Source organism: Dermacentor silvarum, chromosome 3, assembly GCF_013339745.2.
Source record: "Dermacentor silvarum isolate Dsil-2018 chromosome 3, BIME_Dsil_1.4, whole genome shotgun sequence".
Lineage (NCBI taxonomy): Eukaryota > Metazoa > Arthropoda > Arachnida > Ixodida > Ixodidae > Dermacentor > Dermacentor silvarum.
In genome coordinates this window covers 192,065,101-192,083,694 of record NC_051156.1, presented here as the reverse complement: position 1 = coordinate 192,083,694, position 18,594 = coordinate 192,065,101, and the positions used below count along the sequence as shown (strand labels likewise).

At 45.8% G+C, this 18,594-nt stretch overlaps 1 protein-coding gene across 1 annotated transcript in view; it reads left to right on the top strand.

Moving 5' to 3' along the window:
- The first annotated feature begins 105 nt into the window (after positions 1-105).
- LOC119446352 (cyclin-L1-like) overlaps positions 106-18,594 on the top strand; it is a 24,781-nt gene continuing 6,292 nt past the window's right edge. The window contains exons 1-9 of the mRNA XM_037710765.2: positions 106-362; positions 981-1,055; positions 1,202-1,311; positions 2,119-2,239; positions 5,811-5,875; positions 10,449-10,548; positions 10,644-10,745; positions 14,161-14,302; positions 14,907-14,988. Coding sequence (XP_037566693.1) covers positions 132-362; positions 981-1,055; positions 1,202-1,311; positions 2,119-2,239; positions 5,811-5,875; positions 10,449-10,548; positions 10,644-10,745; positions 14,161-14,302; positions 14,907-14,988 — 1,028 coding nt within the window. The 5' untranslated portion in view covers positions 106-131. The remainder of the gene's footprint in view (positions 363-980; positions 1,056-1,201; positions 1,312-2,118; positions 2,240-5,810; positions 5,876-10,448; positions 10,549-10,643; positions 10,746-14,160; positions 14,303-14,906; positions 14,989-18,594) is intronic.

Below are 18,594 nucleotides of genomic sequence, written 5' to 3'. Positions count from 1 at the left end.
ACCGGTAATAAATAACTTGTTTCTAGTTCTGTAATGAAAAGGTGGTCTTAAATATTGATACGAAGAAAAAGTGCAGCCGGGTTACCCAAAGGCGCAGTGATACCGTGTGGTACCTGGCGGCCGTCATCGGGATGATCAGCAGTGTGAAGATGGCGGTTGTGAGTGCGCAAAATAACGCGGACGGTGCTAAACCCAAGCACGGGAAAGTTATTTTGTTATTAGAGAACTGCATATTGCCGCCCGAGAGATTGCTTTCAACCCCATCAAACGCCGACGGACTGGATATCAACGCCGAGACCGACCTGAGGATACTCGGATGTGAGCTCATTCAAACGTCCGGGAAGCTGCTACGGCTACCTCAGGTAACTTCGACCTCATTGCTTGATCGTACCTGGTACTTTATAAGCTGTGGCCTCAGGAGTTATCATTGCCGAACGTGTTTCGAGCCTTACGTACTCGTAGTTGTAGTTATTCGGTACGCTCATTGCTAAGCCTAACAAGTTGGTCTGCGACCTCGCGTCGCAGGCGGATCGCCGTCTCCTGTTGGTTAACCTCGTGGGGAGATCTGCGCTATGTTGGTCGCTGTGTCTGTGGGTTGCGTGGAAGTTTGTGGTGTGGTTCGTCGGCGCAGTCCATGATTAATTCGACAAATGTGTCGTGTTTGCGCGATCGCAGTCCACATAGCGCTTCTAGGAGCGACGTACGATTACATGCAGCCCTAGTAAGTACTTCCGCCAGGACGTTGGCCCTGTGTTTTCGAAATGGCGTAGCACTCTGCTGTTCATGGTGATAAAGTAACGCTGATCTCTAAGCTGGACGTGATAAGTTCGAGCCTAGGCAAGTATTTCTAACTCGCGAATTGCCTTTTTCGAGCGTGCCATGTTTACCGGAAATAGAAAAATGAAAAAGAAGGCCCTCGGGGAATAATTCGATGGCTACGTCAGCGTCCCATGTAATGAATATTTCTTTTTTCTTTGTAGGTTGCAATGGCGACTGGTCAAGTGCTGTTTCATAGATTCTATTTTTCCAAGTCTTTCGTCCGTCACAGCATGGAGGTAAGGCCCTATATATAATGTATTTTCATGTGGGACTTCTTTTTTTTTTTTCACCTTTTTTTGCAAGAACCTAGCACCACTGTTAAAACGGGAATAATATCATTTATAATCTCTCCCTGATGCTGACGATGCGTTTTTGTTGTCAGATTGTGGCCATGGCTTGCATAACACTTGCGTCCAAAATCGAAGAAGCCCCCAGGAGAATCAGGGATGTGGTAAACATCTTCCATCACATCAAGCAAGTCAAGGGAGGAAAGTAAGTAGTCTCTTTATTTTTTACAACATTGAAGACCTCAGCATCTTGGTTTCACAGTGTTACGAAGGGATGTCACCAAATGCTACAATGGCGATTTCTGGTGCAGCTAATTGCTATAAAGGCTCTCCTGTAGTAATAGTGGCACTGCAATTTGAGAAACCAGCAATTTGTGGGTATACGTCAGGAAAGAATAAGTGTGCAATGCACTGCAAAGTGCTACACCTAATTTTGGAAGTGTCTTGAAATAGTAATCATCTAGCTGTGGGCAACTTGGAAATGGAATGATGTCAGTGCATGAAGAAGTCATGCAGCAGCCAACTACATGAGATTGTGATGTGTTATCAAGATGTATTCAAATGCAAACAATTACGATACTACTTAGTGCGTTCTGTTTCCAGCTTCACCTGCATTTGTAAGAGTGGCTTAATACAGGCTCGAAGCACATACTTCGAGTTACTCTATGTTAGAAACCATTTACAGGTTGACTGCATGGCTCACTTGCATATAATTTAAATGTAGCAGACATGATAATTTATTTCCTGTTCACGTTTTAATTTATCATCCCACATTGCAAGTTGTTAGTGCGAATAAAACTAGTATACAGCATGTTTGAACTGGTTTCATTATTGTTACTCAGGGGATTAGAAGCAGGTAATCATAGAACATGAGCTGTATAAGCCCCTACCGCAAAATGTTCTCAAAATGTGCCTAAGAGCGGGGTGCTGGAGAGGTCTTCCTTTTTGTTTGAGAGAGAACCTCCTTTGCTTTCTTTGTTTTAATGCAGTGCCATGCTTTTGTTTTGCACAGAAACATACAACCACTGGTTCTAGACCAGAATTACATTAACCTCAAGAACCAAGTCATAAAGGCTGAGAGAAGGGTGCTGAAGGAGCTTGGCTTCTGTGTCCATGTCAAGCACCCGCACAAGGTGAGGCCGATTTGATGCTTTTGTTTGAGCAGCTAGCATTGCCTGGGGCGTTTCATTACCGATGTGTTGGAGGCCTAAATGCAAGCTAAGGAGGGTGTGGGCTTTTAAAAAAAAGCCACACATCGAGCAGCCATGCTCCGAGGCTGGCGCAAGCCCTCTCAACTTTTAAGTGTCAGAAAAGCCAGCATGCCCTTGAGATTGTAGCAATAACCTTCACATAGGCCTACTGCTTGTCCATTATGATTATGCCTGCTTCTTCACTGTTAGGTGTAAGGCTTCCTCTGTTAGTTTGATACGTCGGATCACAGGTGGCAGCTTGACACCTTGTGGTGCTAAGAATAACTAAGGGGAATTTTAGTGAGGCGCTGCTGGGCTTCATGTTTCTGCGCTGCCTGTAGACAGGGCACTGTGGAATCCGGGTGTGTGCTGTTGAAGCTATAGTAATGTAGAGCTGGAGTTTCAGTGCGTCAATACTGCAGCAAGCAATGCAGCGCAAGCTATTCCTGTTGGCCAAGTGTAGACAGTACACATGCACACTACATGGATATAAGAGGCTGTAGAAGTGAAATTTCACTTTTCCATATTTTTAATCTAACGATTTCAGGTTTCCAAATCTGAAAGCTTTAGGTGCTTAGTTTGACACCTCGTCAAGCTACTGAACGGAATCCAGGTTTGTTCTTTCTGGTAGCTGCTTTCCAGCGGCATGCACTGGTAGGATGAGGTGGCAATGTTTTTTGTTTCACCACATCACAATGTCTGTTGGTGCAAGCAGGGCAGTGTCTATTAAGGCCTTGTGCCATGCTGTGCTTAACATGTCTGAATGCAGCTCCACACCACAAAGCCATGGAAGGTGCACAGCTGTGAGGATGAGGTTTTATTGCGATAGCAATTATATGGACACTCCAAAGCAGATTTCTGCTGTCGGCGTTGCCGTGAGGTTCCGTATGATGTCAACGGCAATGAAATCGTCGCCGCGCTCCGGACGCTGTATGTGCGAGTGAAAGGGTGCGAGGGATGCGTGCTTTCACGGGGAGCGAACGCACGCCGGAGAGCAAAGCGCGTTCTGCGCCGTGCTCCCTGAAGGGCTGCAGAATTAAGCGTCTCTTTCCTCCTTTCCATATATAGAGAGCAAACGCGACTTTTTCCGTCGCGCGAAAGGCCTTGGGGGGACGGGAGGGAGGGGAGGCGACGTTTAGCTGTGGCACCAAATGCGTATTTATATAAAAACGCCGCGCGCGTTTGGTGCGAATGTGGGCAAAACGTCAACGGCGTCAACAGTTCTGCGCGTTGCTGGTGCTGCTGCATGTCCAAGTTTATACAGCTGATAAAACTACTATCCTTACTCCGTATAGCTCTCTACTAATTTGCTATCGCAATTGGGGCTTCGCCTTTCGGGTGAAACTGCGACAAATTTTTGAAATCTGTTACAACTGTTAGTGAAACTGAGCTGGCTTTTGCTGAATATAGTTCTCCAGATTTGTGGGCCTTAAGCTGAGTAATAGTCTCTTTCAGGGGTAAGCAGCCGAGCTGGTGTTTCTGCAGTTTTATTTGTAACTGAGCCAATATACCTGCCTCTGCTGTTTAGTGAACTGCAGTGCATTGCTGGGCAGCCCCTGTAGCGATAGAAACTGACCAAGCAAGTTTTGATAGAATTCATTGCAGATTAGGCTGTGTCTGCAATAAAGAATACGCACCTGTAGCATAGGGTGCACGTTGGTTAGACACATCCGAAAACGCTGCATCATCTAGGTTTTTCACTATTCTGTTTATGGACTAATGTGACCAGAAGGTGTAGGTGTAGGTTTTAAAGGGACCCTAAAGAGAAATATACTCAATCAGTCTAGATTGATAAAGCATAATTGAAAAACTTTACTTTCATTGATTATTAGAAAATGTAATGATGGTCAAAGCTTCAGTTTATTATTATTATTAGTATTACTTTTCTTTTTTTTCGCGCAGAAACCTCAGGGTCGGTACTGTGATGTCACAGATTGCATTGCATTTCCGCCGTTGTGGTTCAGTAAGAGTTCTTGAAACTAGTTCAGTCTTTGCCTTTTGTAGAATACAATGTAGTCCATTTTTACTGATAAAAAAATTAACTAGGCCCAAGCAGACAGTGTTAAAATCCATGATGTCACTGCGAGGTGCAATAACAGGTGTCGCCACCTGCTATTATTGAGTCTTTCTGGTGTAGCGAACGTCTTCTCACGGTAAGAGTGACCATTTTAATAGTGTGGGAAGTTAATTTACTAACACAGCTAAAATTATTTCTCTTTAGTGTCCCTTTAAAGCATTACCGATTACATCTGCACTATATGGAAAATTCTCCTGCGTTTAGCTCACTTGCCGAATGTCTTTGAGGCCACATGATCAGAAGCGGCCCAACAGTTCCTATGAGTTAAAGCAAGAAGCGGCAGGGTTACTGTTGCAGGGCTTGTCTTCTACCCTTACTTTAGGAATTCGCCGTCCTGTGGGTTCAAACATGAAGGCACCTCCAAGTTGTCACCGGCTTTGCTTGTGTGTGAGGCCGACTTGCTTTTTGCATTCTTGCTTTTTGTGTAACTATTGTTTCTCTTTTCCTAGCTTTCATTTACACTGCCCAGTGGTCTCAAACAAGCTATAAGCCACACAAGTAGCAGACACATTTCTGTGGGCCTCGCTGCGCTGCAGTCGAACGTGATGAGCACTGCAATGTGCCCCGCAGGCTTTATTTTATAAAAGATACTTCAGGGGTCACATGTGGCTTACCGGGCGCTTGTTTGGCACCTATGGGCTAATAGCTTTGTTTTTCTACGTCTTAGCAAACATAAAATACCATGTTTAGCTACATTTAAGCTTACCTGCTAATCTAAGGGGGGCGGGGGGCTGCAAGTGGTTGCAAGTAATCTGAAATGTTCTGCGGACCAATGCTTGAGATGCACACTTATGCTCATTTTGTGTATGTAGTAGTATGTTAAACAAGTGATGTGACTAGCTTAAATTCATGAAGTGAATGTTGAGGTAACAATGTTATGACATTGTAATGTATGCAACATTCCCGACAGCCTACTTGCAAGGAAAACAGATGTGGAAGGGTTAGCTGTCAGTAGGACAGCTGAGGTTTCTCCTGTCACTTTTTATTACAACTGGAGTAAGTTACAATGGGTATGAAGTGTTATTACCCGACCCATGCAGCATCTTCCTTTCACACTGCTCATGACAGTGCTTGAGCTGCAGTAGATGTAGCAATGTTGCAAGCATTAATCGGTGGTCAAGTATCAGTATAATGGGCTAGTTTGCATAAGCAGTGTTCGAAGTCTGTATGCAATTTGGGATCATATCTGGCAGGCTGGCAGCTTATGTGAAAAATAGCTTCTCATTTTTGTCGTGTTGTTTGCGAGGGAGCTGCTTGGATTTGACATGTTTGGTAGGAGGCATGAGATTGGCAGGGGTTGCTTAAGTGTAGGTAAGCATGGTAGGTGTTTTGACAGGTTCCGAGAGAAGCCCAATTACCCTGGTGAAAACATGTGGTCGAAGCCCTCGCCAACGGCTCCGCAGCTGTCTATAACTCTGTGTGTTTGGGATGTTTCAGATTATTGTCACGTTATTACAAGTGTTGGACTGTGAGAAGAATATGAAGTTGATGCAGGCAGCATGGTAAGCATCGCACATTTTCATCCTCTGTTTTGTTTTTGTTAACGATAAAGCTCTCTTCTATTGTTTCCACTCAATGCATGTGTGACAGAAGGCCGTGAAATGTTGCTTCCTGGGGGAAAAAAGGGGGCGGATGCACACACTGAAGCAGCCTGTTTCAGAAACGTAGTTGTGCTGTGCTTAGGTAGCAAGGGAGCCCAAATTAGGGAGGTTGTGTGCACATTTCACGGCTTTTGAAGCATACTGAGAAGGCGTTCTGCAAGCGTTCGAGCTCTCACTTTGTGTGCGTGCGCTCCCCTCATTGAGCTGGCGACCCTCACTAAGCTCGGTAAGCAAAGCCATGGTAGTGAGTGTCAGCTGCCTTTCTTTTGCATTTGTTTCTACAAAGGCCCCGTTTTATGGGCTGCTGTTAATCGTTGATGAGCGTAGCCAAATGTTAATGCGAAGTAGCTGCTTGCCCGAGAAACCTAAGGATGGCCTACCTCGGCAACATACTGCATTGCTTTGTTTTGCTGCTACCGATCTTTTTGCATTGATTGCGTTTGCCGAGTGACTGATGTAAGCTGCTTGTTGTGTGAGGACTCTTGGTGTTAGATTATGCAGATTTTTTTTTTGCGATGGACTTCTTCAAGCAGAAACTGTTGAAAACTTGTCCTTGTTTCCTTCTGTGGGAAAAAAAAAAAGATCAATAAACTGCTATAATAGCCAGGAACATGTACTTTGTGTCTGCTCTTAAAGATTGCATGCTACTCTGCACTTTTTCTTTGAGGAAAACTTTGCAGCTATTTTTTCCACCATTCTTCGCGCGAGTGACATTGTTTCTGCCATGTATTGTGTGTTGTGAAACCTTTACGCGTGAAAAAAAAAAAAAAAGGGAAATGTACCTTGTGGATTTGCTGTGTGTTGTCACTTTCTTTTTTTTTTTTTTTGCATTTCTGTGCCTTCTGTGTTGTTGTGTTTGCGCCTCCCTGTGGTAATGACTGGCATTAATGGGGTGACTTCTGGGTTTTCACCTAACAGAGCTTAGGTGAGCTGACTGAGGTGGTAAGTAGGTGCGATACACCTGAGAGAGAGCCACCCTGCCAGCGGCGTGCCCAACCCACCTGGCAAGAGAGAGAATGCCTGGCACACAACGCGGGTGCTTCCTCCTCTCCCCCCGTCCGGGCGGGACGCACTTGGCCGGTGGACTGGGTCCTTCCCCGCCCCTTGCATTCGGGCCCACCCCCTGTGCCTGGTGTGCGTTTGTTTGGTGGCCCTTGTGCTCTGATACCTCCTCCTCTTTGTCTGCTCTTTGGTGCCACTCCTGACCCACTTAGTGCCATCCTCCACTTTCTTTTCTTCACCTTATCGTCTTATGGCAGGGCCCTCGTTTTTTGGGGGGGAGGAAATGCTTAGGTCCTGAGTTTGTTTAGATTTTAGCTGAGCATAGCCATGGTTGGCGAACATAATCGAGCCAACAGCAAAAAAGGCCATCGCCACCCCTGCCTTGGTGCAGGGTAATTGCTTGGGATTGTAGCTGCCAAAGCTTAGAGTTAGCAGAAAGAAAGGTTGCCCTGACAACCTATGTATTATCGGACGGCAGAGGCCAAAGTCCTTACTGAAGATTTTAATTGAGCTCTGTCATGGTTGGTGAACATTATTGAGCCGGAACGAAACAAGGCCATCGCCACCCCTGTCTTGCTGCCGGATAAATCCCTAGGTGCTCACCAAGATTATGGTTGAGGAGCTGCAAAGCTCTCGAGCTAGCAGAGGGAAGAAGACTGTCTTGACCAGCACTATCTTATCAGTATCTTATCAGCATCAGATTGTAGTTGAGCAGTCGCAGAAGCTGAGCTAGCAGCAAGTCTTGGAAGGAGCAAATATGCTTGTGTTAGGATTGTAACTCTGAACATTTGTTTAAGCTCTCTGAGCAAGCAGTGGGGATTTGTGTCTCCACCCTTGTATTCGTTAAGGGTGAATGCCCAGAGGTTTGTAACGAGATTGTAGTTCGGCAGTTGCTGGAGATGAGCTAGCTTTTGGAAGCGAGGCAAATGCAAAGATGCTTGGCTTGAGATTGTAGCTCGGAATGTTTGCTCACTGAGCTAGCAGCAAAGACTACTGTCTTCACTCTTGTCTTGGTCAAGACTGAATTCTAGAGGCCTCCTATTGAGATTATGGTTCAGCATGGATTGCTGTAACTGACTTAAAGTAGCAGAGCTGCTAGCCTTCACTTCCTATTTTGGGCATGATGTTGACATTGCTCATATAAAGAATTGATAGCAGAAAATAAGTGTGTGGCGTATGCAATTCAGCTGATAGAATTAGCAAACAGGGCTGTCTCCTAAATTATGGCATCTTTTTTTCCCCCTTTAAATGTGACAGTGTAACTTAACAAACTAGCTGCAAAGTATGCAGTCTTTAAACAGTCCTCCTTAGTTTATTCCATTGCCTCCAAATGTTAACATGTTAATGACCTTATTGAAAAAAGTAGAACAAAATGGAGGTTGAAAAAGCGGAGGCTTGAAGTGATCATTGGCGGTTGAACAAGGAATGTCTTGGGCGTGGGCCAACAACTCGACAGTGAGATTTGTCTTCATTGGGGCAACAACTGCTTACCCTGACAAAGGCAAGTCCCTTTGTCAAAACGTTGGCTCCAGCCCGAGGCATCCTTTGTTCGACCGTCGCTGATGAATGACCTTAAATTGTTTGTGGTACTGTGTTAACATTCTGCCATGTGTTGCTGGGCATTCACTAAAGCTTATCAAACTGGGAACGAATCAAGCTGTCTTTCTAGAAGGGGCTCACTTGCTTTTTCTGTCTTTGCCTCTTTCAAGTGTTAAGAACACTGAAGTCTGTGCCTAACGTTAAAAAGATGTGCAGCTTACTTAGCGGCAAAGAAAGCCATCTTGAAATGGACCATCAAAAGTCAATTTATTACATTGCGTTCAAGTGTTCATTTCTGTAAGCATTGATGAGTGTTAGTCTAGAAACGTTAGTCTGCTGTTTTATTGATTACGTAAGTCTACTGGTAAAATATGAAGAAAGCTCCGATTTGGCCTATAAACTGTAAATACTCGGCAAGGAATCTTGTGATTTTTCTGCCCCAGTCTTTCTGCTCCTTAGTTGGTGGTGCTAACATAATGCAAACTGTGAACGTCTCACACGTTTTTCTTGGCTTTTATGTGAGATCATTGCAGTCGTGTAGACTCTGGACGTTTCGACACAACATGGTTGATACTTTGTGGTGGTCACAACAGAGTTGGTACGTATTCTGAAGTGGATCATGCTTAAAGTAGGCCTCAAGGATATTACCATTTTTTTTCCTTGTGGTGAGGCCTCTGCGGAAAATGGGGCGCTCACGAAGAGAGCAGCCCGCGCACCGGAGAAGCATTCATTATCGCCGCGGATTTGGAACTTTTTGCCCTCAGGGGAGCTTCCCTTGCTCCCGGGGAAGCGTTCCGGAGGTGCCTTACTCCGATGTGCCGCCCTGTGCGCTTTCGCGAACGCCCCATCTTAGCCGTCCCCCGTGCGCATTTCTTTTTGTGTCTGTGCCTGGACGCACGGCATCGGCCGCGCGCGCCGGTACAGTGACTGCACTTGAGAAGGCTCCTCGGTCGTGGCTCTCTCCCTTTGCTGCCTGTTTACGGTGCAAAGGAGCGGGCCACGAGGTTTTTTTTTTTGTGATGCCACCTGCCTGCTCTTTATTCCTGGTCTTCAACGAGAAGAACGCGTGGTGCTCGGACAGTTCATGGCCAGCGTTGGACCCTGCGACGTTCGCCAACGGCACTGGACTGATGAGACGGACACTGCGGAAGGGCGATGAGCCACCATTGTGTTTTTTTTAGGGGGGGGGGGAACGGCGAGATCGCTCCTTGCAGACTGCCACCCTGGGAGGAAATGCCCGACTGGCACTTGAGCCACTGCCGACTGTGCTGACAGGGAGAGTCCCCTTCAGGCTCTCCAGGTATGCACACGCTCTCCTTTTGTTTTTTGGATAGCATGGCAGGTTTCGGAGGGGGTTGGTGTGATGCTTGAAGCACAGGAGGAGCTTGCTGGGTGGTGTGTGATCAGTGGCAGGAACAAACTCTTTTCAGTGTGCCTCCCTACTGTGGACTTTGGGGGGGTTGGTGGATTAAGTGACACCGTTGACGGAAGTCTTCCTTTGGCTTAGCCCAACGGACTGACTGACTGGACTTGGCACTTGGACACTCGTGCATCTCGACCAAAGCATCGTTCGCCTCTTTCATCCTGCCTTTGGCAATTTGTGTGTGATGTCTTGCCGACTGTAAAGGTGGGTGACCATCCTTGTGGACTCTGTCTTATCCCCGCAGTTTATTGTCAGTGTTATCTCTTTAACGTCTCTGGAAAAGATGTAGAAGCTGACATGCTGGCTTGACTTAGGAAGAGGAACATATTGTTTGTTGCTCTAACTTTGTCCTTGTTTAACAAAAGTGAGGTGCCGAAACACTAGCAGGAGCCCCTTCTCGGTATGCTGTCCTTTGCAGTTGTCTGAATGTTGCTTGCTGTACGCGACACGTGTGGTGCCGTCCTTCAACATTGTTTTTGCTGATGGTCCTTTCTTTCTTTCCATGTGCAGGAACTACATGAACGACAGCCTGCGAACGGACATCTTCGTTCGTTACAGTCCCGAGACAATAGCCTGTGCCTGCATTTACCTCAGTTCAAGATTGCTACAGGTGAGGCCTGTGTCTGTGCTGTGTGAATCTGCAATTCAGTGTGGCTGTGTGCTGACTCAACGTCTGAGCTTGTCACGTTTGTGCCCCTGTTGCAGATTCCACTGCCCCACCAGCCTCCGTGGTATGCTGTCTTCAACGTTAAAGAGGAGGACATCCAGGACACCTGCAAACGAGTTCTGGCCATCTACTGTAGAAAGGTGTGTGTTGTGGCTTTTTAAAAACCTTTTGGAAGCGACTGCATTTCACTTAACGGTCCTCTCAATTGGCTACACTAGCTCACGGCAGTGCTTCCAAAAAAAAAACTGGTGCCAAAGGCATTTCTTTTGTAATGCTCATCACTTCTTTACTTTGGTCGTGCTGCTTCTTTACTCAAGGAGCAGTATCTTTGTGCTAGATTACTTTTGTGTTCACGTGTGCCTGTAGCAGGTTTTTTAGCAAGGTGGGCTAGTTAATTCATCTCCCGTATTTTCGATTATAACTTAGTCCCAGCTGGCGGGCATGCATTTATATAGGGGCAAACATTTGTTATTTCAGTCCTGAAGTTGACCTTTGGCAGATAATTCGGAACTTGACTGTTCAGCGCACACGTCTGACCCCAGTGGTGACCCCAGTAGATATAATTTCCGCCTTGGTGATGCTTAGGGGATAGTGAATGCATCACACACCATATTCTGCTGTAAAAGCCTATATTTGGCCTTCCCTGTGAAAATGTTTAAGAATGATACCTTCAGTATATGCCGTCTTTTTTTCAAAAAAAAAAAAACTGGTCCGAAAATTGCCTGTGCAGTGCAATCAGATACGAAACCAAAACCACTTTTGCATTAGCCTACTGTCAGAGCTCTAGTGTACACTAGATTATGGGTAGTGGGGTGAGGGCGAGTCACGCGCCGACACCTTTTGCATGGATGTCAGTAGATGGTGCCACCACAGCCTTCACCTGATGTGGCAGGCGCGCTGAGTGAGCTGGGTCGGCACATTCAAGGCAAATTGCAGGTGCCCATTTTTTATTTTTTTAGTTTAATCTTGTTCTTCGTAGCTTCACAAATCAGTAAAGGCATTCGGGCTGTCCTCCTCGTGGCCATATTTTTTACGCTGGCCTTTCTGTATTATAAACAGGCGTGCTCAATAACGCCTTGGGGCACATTGAGTTCCTGCATCATTTGCCGCATGGCATTACACAAAATTCGCCTCTAACATTTTTTTAATTGCATTTAGAAAAAACAATCGTTTTATTTAGTGAGTTGGGGTGACATGAATTTGCTGGCATTCGTTGTAACTATAGTCCGGCTAACCCTTCGTCTCTCTGTGTTATTAGAGCCATTCAGGCCTCTGACTAAAAAGTGCAGGTGTGTAAGAAAGTAGAAATAAATTACCTTCATGATAATTTCCTCTCTGTGGACACTCCAGCCGACAGCAGTGGAGTGAGGAAAGTTCTTGCATAGAAGTGACACTACATCAGATATACTGTTTGTGTGAAGCTCTCAGTAAATATGCCCTCAAGCGTAGCAGTGAAGCTGTACAGTTCTTTGGACTGGTATAAAAGTCCTCCCCAATCACATTGTTCCATTAAACCTGAAGGCAAGTGATGTGCCGAGATGTGTGCTTCATTTAACTTGCCTTGTGCAAGTTCATCAATCTTTAGTGCAATGTCCGAGTTGGGCCTGTGATGCACACTGATGAGTGAACCTATGTCGGCAGCATTAGTACCTTTGTTCACTGTCCTGGTCATACTTTCGCAAACAAGTTTGTTCCATACATACGTGGACGACCCTGGGCAGGCTTGTCATTCGTGTCAGAAGACCATAAATGCACAGGTTAGAAAATTCAGGTGTCTGGAAAATTGTGTCAGGTGTCTCAAGCGATCACATTTAGAGATCCTGCTGCCACTTTCACAAGATTTTACGTGACTCTGCCTTGGACTTGGTGAAATATGTGGCCGAGAGCGTTTCTGGCACCGTGTGCAGATAATATGCTCGGAATAGCGCCAGAAACGCTGGTGGCCATATACGCCGACACATCTGGTGCAGAGTCTCACAAAAGGGATAGTATCTTCAAAAGTGATCGTAGTCAAGCACAAAACGTTCCCACAAGCAACTTTTTGAAAAAGATGTGCTCTGCTGCCATCTCATGATGGCAGGGTGTTGGCAATGCCGCGAATGGAAATTTGGTTTTCTATCCGATTGTAACGCACAGACAGTTTTCAGACACTTTCCCATTTTGTTTAAAGTGCGCTTCAGATTCGTGTAACCATGGTATTCTTTTGTATCACACTACCAAACAGCTCCCTTAACACTCTCTCCAGATCAATTCGGCTTAATGTATATAGTTTGTCTGAAAGTGTTTAACTAATGCAACAATTACTGTGTAAATGAAAGGGAAGGAAGACAGCATAACTGATAGTAAAAATTATCTCAAAAGGGGCACCAAGGTGCGACTGCAATTTGATGGAACCCATTTTGTAAAGACTTCGTGAACTATGAGGGCACATTAGCAATACGTACCCCGGTGGAACCCCGATTTTACGACTTTGTGACTGGTTACGATGCTGCAATACCTACGGCATTTTGCGACTCGACTTCATTCATTTGTGACGTTATGGCGACACAGCGCATTCAGTATGACGGCTGCTTATGAAAGACGAGCAATTTTGATGGCCGAGGACTGGGGAAGTCCATCGCGGCTTAGTGTCTCAACGTCAGCGAGACACGTCTCGTCTCGGCAACAAACCCATCTAGGCTCGAAGTATATGGCTGAAAGCTCTCTTGGCGCTGATAGCGAACTTAGGACGGCACCAGAAACACTTGTCGGGGACGCCTTCACTGCCGAGCCCTGCGAAATTTCGCGTAAGTGAAGCCAGCTAAGAAAGTGATGGCATGAGAATACTGCCCACGAAAGCTCCTTCAGATGACAATGGTGAGTGAAGAGAACTAGTTTAGAAATTGCGGTTCCATGAATAAAGGTCCCATTTCTTTTTCCATTGGTCTCGCGGTCACATTCAGGTCACACATATGTTATCACCTGGCTGCAGTGTGCTCACGTGCCAGCCTGCGTCTGCTTAGGTTTCCCCCTCCCCCTCTCAGACGATACCAGAGAGGCTCCATCGTATAATGGAGGTATTTAATACATTATTTCTGTGGGGGTTTTGCGGGGACCAAGCCAATTAGTCATAAAATGTGGCTCGTCGCCTGACCCCGGTAGTTGTATAATGGAGGTTCCACTGTACATGCAATGTTTCATGCTGTTACAAGAAAAAAACAAATTGCAAAAATCTTCTGAAAAGATGCTGCTCAGTGCCATAGTTATCAAAAGTTGCTTTCTCACCTGCCTTTGAGATGTGTGACAGTTTCCTTGTCGTCACGTAACCTTATGCATAAGTCATCAGAACATTGCTGTGAAAGGTGGGACAGCCACTCGGCTGCTGTTAATGGTGGGACAGCCACTGGGCTGTTGTTAATGGTGGCATTGAGGTAATGTTTTCCGGCTTGTGCAGTCTTGCTCGAGTTGTTCAAGGAGCTGGTAGATTGACGGAGGCTTGTGTGACTGTGTGTGTTGAAAGGAGAGTTGCGCAAATGCGCTTTGCAGTGTGAGTGATGTCGCCTACTGTGCTAACAGCCCGATGCGGAGGCCCTGGAGAAGAAAGTCGAGGAGCTGAAGAAGGCCCACATGGAAGCCAAGCTGCGGGCCAAACTAGCGTCGGGGACCTCGACACCTATTCTCGGCAACGGCGCTAGCTTTTCACCTAGCTCTAGGAACAGTAAGTGCCATGGCCCTTGATCATTGCTTGCCGTTATGCACTCTGTGGCATTGGGTTTTTGTACAAAAGCGCCGTTTTGGCTGCTGGTGTTTGCTCGTTCTACTGGGGAAGTTCAGTGTAGAATATCTGCAGTTCCCGCGAAAACTTAAGAATAGAAAGGGGTCCTGCGCAAGGGGCAGGGCGAATGGTCTTTTTTTTTTTTAGCGTATTAAATAGTGACTCAGTCTGAGTATTTTGGCTGCTTTTACGAAATTTTGACATTCAGAATCAAGCAGCTTGAAATAGTGCCATTTCCTTTCCAACCTTGATGGCTACACTGCTGAGGGTGGAACAAAGACTGACCATGTTGCATGCAGCTATGCGTTGGCAAGTGTTTTTGGACAGTTGAGTAATAAAGTGACTTCAGTAATGCAGAATAATTACCTAGTGAGTCCATTATTTTGCGCACCTGATTATTTAGGCTTTTAGCTGCTCCCTGCCAAGTCCAAGCTATCGGCCAGAAACTTGACAGGAAGGTTGATTGATCAGTCTGGCAGATTCGATTTCTTGTTTTTTGTTTGATACAATAATATGATGTGTTCTTGTGTTGTTCTTTCTTAACCAGACTCTCCAAGGCAGTCGCCCACGCTAGACTCATCGACAAAAAAGAAGGAGGAAACAAAACCCGCAGTTGAACGAAGTCCCAGGTACGTTGGGTTTTATTTGGTGCTAACTACCATGTATATTCATTTAATGAATGCATTTTTCTTCCCTAAAAATCCCAAGCAAAGTAGGCGGTGCGTTTATTATGCGGGGTAAATTTTATGGGAAATTTTTCGAAACAGCAAAAATTGAAAAGTCAGATCATAGTGATTTGAAAAACGCATTAGCTAACTTATCTTTGCAGTAAAAATGCACGTATACTATTTGCAAACCGCAACAGCGTTGTTATTGCACTTATCTGCATTGAAACCACCAGACCTGTCGTTCTGGGCGCTGGCCACTGCATCCACATCGTGGATCCACAACAGCTCGTCACAGCTGCTCCTGGCCGTCTGCCGTCATCGCAAGCATCACATTGAATCGCTGCTTTTCGGCACCTCTTGTTTCGACAACCACTCTGCGTGCGTCTCTTTCCTCGACCGTCCTGCTCATCGGCATGTCAAAGTTTATCGGTGCCTGATCACTGTTTGTGAGTAGATAAAACTCTCTGCCCCGCAGGAGGTGTATAACTCGACTTGGGGCCCATCGCATACAGCAAAACCAAAGATGGTCCAAAAAGCGAGCAACAGACATACGAATTTGACACTCACAACTAGGCTGACTATGCCGCACACCGCCCCTGCCAGTGTGCCACCATGGCTTGTTTGCTGCTAGTGTGGATGTGTAGCCTGCAGAATTTTGTTTACGTGATGTCGGCATTTCTCTCGTAGCATCATTATTTAGTATTTCCAACACAGCGAAGGGCATTGATATTAAGTGCGCTTGCTTTAAACGCATGTGCGAGAGTAAAGGATTCTAGTCTCTCTGGAAAACTACAGCACGGCCATTTTATTGTGGAACTGCGCAATAGCAAAGTTTATGTTGCTTTGATTACGCGAGTAAATAGGGTATTTGTTATGTGGGTTGAGTAGAAGCTGCTGAAATGGGTGTGAAGTCAGTTGGAAGCTCTCCATACATCATGCAGCTAAAGAAGCAAAAATTTATATAGGAAAAACGTTGCCACATATTTCTGTAATATGCGCCCATTGGGCATCGTGAGCCCGCTATCGATGGTTTGAAACACCACTCACGGACACACTGCACCATCAGACGGGGAGGAGGAGAACTACAGTCGCCGTCTGATAAACCGGACATGCTTGGTAATTCGGACAGCATCGTGGCAACCAATGGCCTTGTAGACTTAATGTGTAAAGACGACTGATATTTCGGACAGCCGCCAGCTCTGCATTCAATTATCCGGTCTCCGTCCGTGGCTGTAGTGTATGGATATTCTGCCGCCACTATCTCCTCTGGCAACCCCAATGAGACAAAGTATGGCCTCCGAGATTATACGTAAAACAGTAATCCCTGAGGCCTTGTCTCGGTCACAGCACTATGCCTCAGAATAAAATTACAAATGCTGCTCTTGGAGGCTTTGCCTCAATTGTGAGGTCGCATCAACAATGTGATGATCACATCTTATTCCGGCATCCCAGCACATGGCCCACTCTCGCCATTCTGTTTGTTTAGTTGGCGTTCCAGACAGCGCTTTGCTGGCTGAAAGCAAAAATGGCCGCTTCCAAGAGCGGCGCGCTAGCTTTGAAAGTTCGGAGATCTTGTGATTCCGCTACGTCTGTAGCTGATTTTATCGATGGATCGAGCAGCAACGAGTCTGGATGCTGCTTTTTCGTCTGACTTTGACTCTGGGAGCGATGACGACGCAAACCAGCCCGGAACATCGGTGGCTGCAGTCCGGCATGCCCAACTGTAGTGCTTGCAGTTAAGGGGAGACCCTGCTTCAGAAAGAAATTTTCTTATGGTTTGGCAGATATTTATGAAACTTTCTCAGCTAATGTATTTTAATGTGCTGATTTCAAATATGCATCATTTTTTGAGTGCAATATATAGTTTTTAAGCTACCAAACATTTCATGTGCCTTGCTGAGACTGGACTGGAAAAACTTCATTTAGGTCCTGCAGGACGCCCTTGCTGCGAGCAAGATTTTTTTCTAAACTGTGAGAGTAACAAAACAAATCAATAAATCGCAGTAATCTGGAATAAAGCCTGAATGAAGTAAAACAAAAATGTATGTTCTAAACCCATTAGAACAAATGCTATGGTATGTCAAACTTTCAGAAGTGAAATCCCAGCTTGCCATCAAGACATCAAGTTGTTTGATTAAATTGTCCCTATTGCTAACAATATTAAATTTAGTCCTACTTCATTCTACATTAGTTTGCTTACCTGGCAAAAAAAAGTTATAGTAATAGCATGACTAGAAGCTGAAATATCCCTCCTCCAAAACTGCAAAAGCACCAAAATAGACATATTGAGAAAACGAGAAAAAAACGTTTTACGAATTGTTTATTAGCAGAAATGTGGTGCAAACCTCACCTGAGTCATTCATTTTCCCAGGTGCATAATCGAGACTGCATTGAGTACCTTGTGCCTCTTTGACACTCTCTTGCAGAGTCCTCCTGAAGCTGCATGCCTCTTGCTGGAAATGGCACTAGGACGTTGTCCTTCTCTCTCTCTTACGAGCCAGCGTTGGTCACATTCATGCTTAGTTCTCGTAGAATTGATGCTGCGGCATGCTGGTTTCCCACGTTGAAAAGCAACAGAGCTTCTGCAACGGCTGCTTTAACTGTAAAAAGGAAAGAGTGCTGCTCTTTGGAGACTAACTCCACATCACTGAATGCAAACTTTCATTCAAGTTTTGGGTTTTTCCCATTTGACATCTTTGCAGCAGACTCCGGTCAGACAGGCGCTAGTAAACAGGCAGTAATGCCTGTGCAACATCACTGGGCAAGCTGTTCTTATGCTTCAGGTCAGCCGCACCTTTAGCTTTTGCGGCATTGTGCCGGCACCACGACTGCTCGCCAGTTGAGCACAAGGTGAGGTTTGAGCACTGGTCAGTAGATGTAATGTGATGGAATGTGGCCAACACTGGGCGCTGCATTGCATCCACATTCCCTTCATGTCACTTTAGTGCACGACCATAGTATGTGCTCAATCTTGTGATGAGGTCGGCAGTGAGTCGCCCCTTCCCTCCTAGACTGCGCCCTTCCGTTTTCTTCTTTTGCCCCAAGTTTCTCAGAGCCGTCCCCATTTGCTTTTGAACGTGGTTGGTGCAATCCTTTTGCACATCAATAAAGCCATAAACTTTAGCATCCTTTTTGGCATTGTACATTCTGCTATCACCGTCGCTTAAGACTGTTGTATAGCAGAGATCACGCCGCTTAAGGGATCTTTCAAAAAGAATGAGGCCTGCTTCCACCTCCATTTGCCCAGATTTACTGCTGCTGTTCTTTTGGCACCAATGAGCTTCTCTCCAGTTGTGCATAACACTCACTACCAGGCTTTGGACCGACCTCGCAGCCCATGCAAACATTTGATAGCACTACGTAGTCTAGAACATTACCGGTAAATAGTGCAACAACAGCTCCGACGCCAATGTGCAAAGAATGACTGCGCGTCATCCCGCTACCATCAAAACGCACTGCGACGTTACCCCTGTGTCCGAAGCACAAGTCCTCGTAGAGTGATCAGACTTCTGCGTGCACTGTTGCGTAACATCTTCAACCGGTGGCGTAGCAGCGGGCTCCCTTATT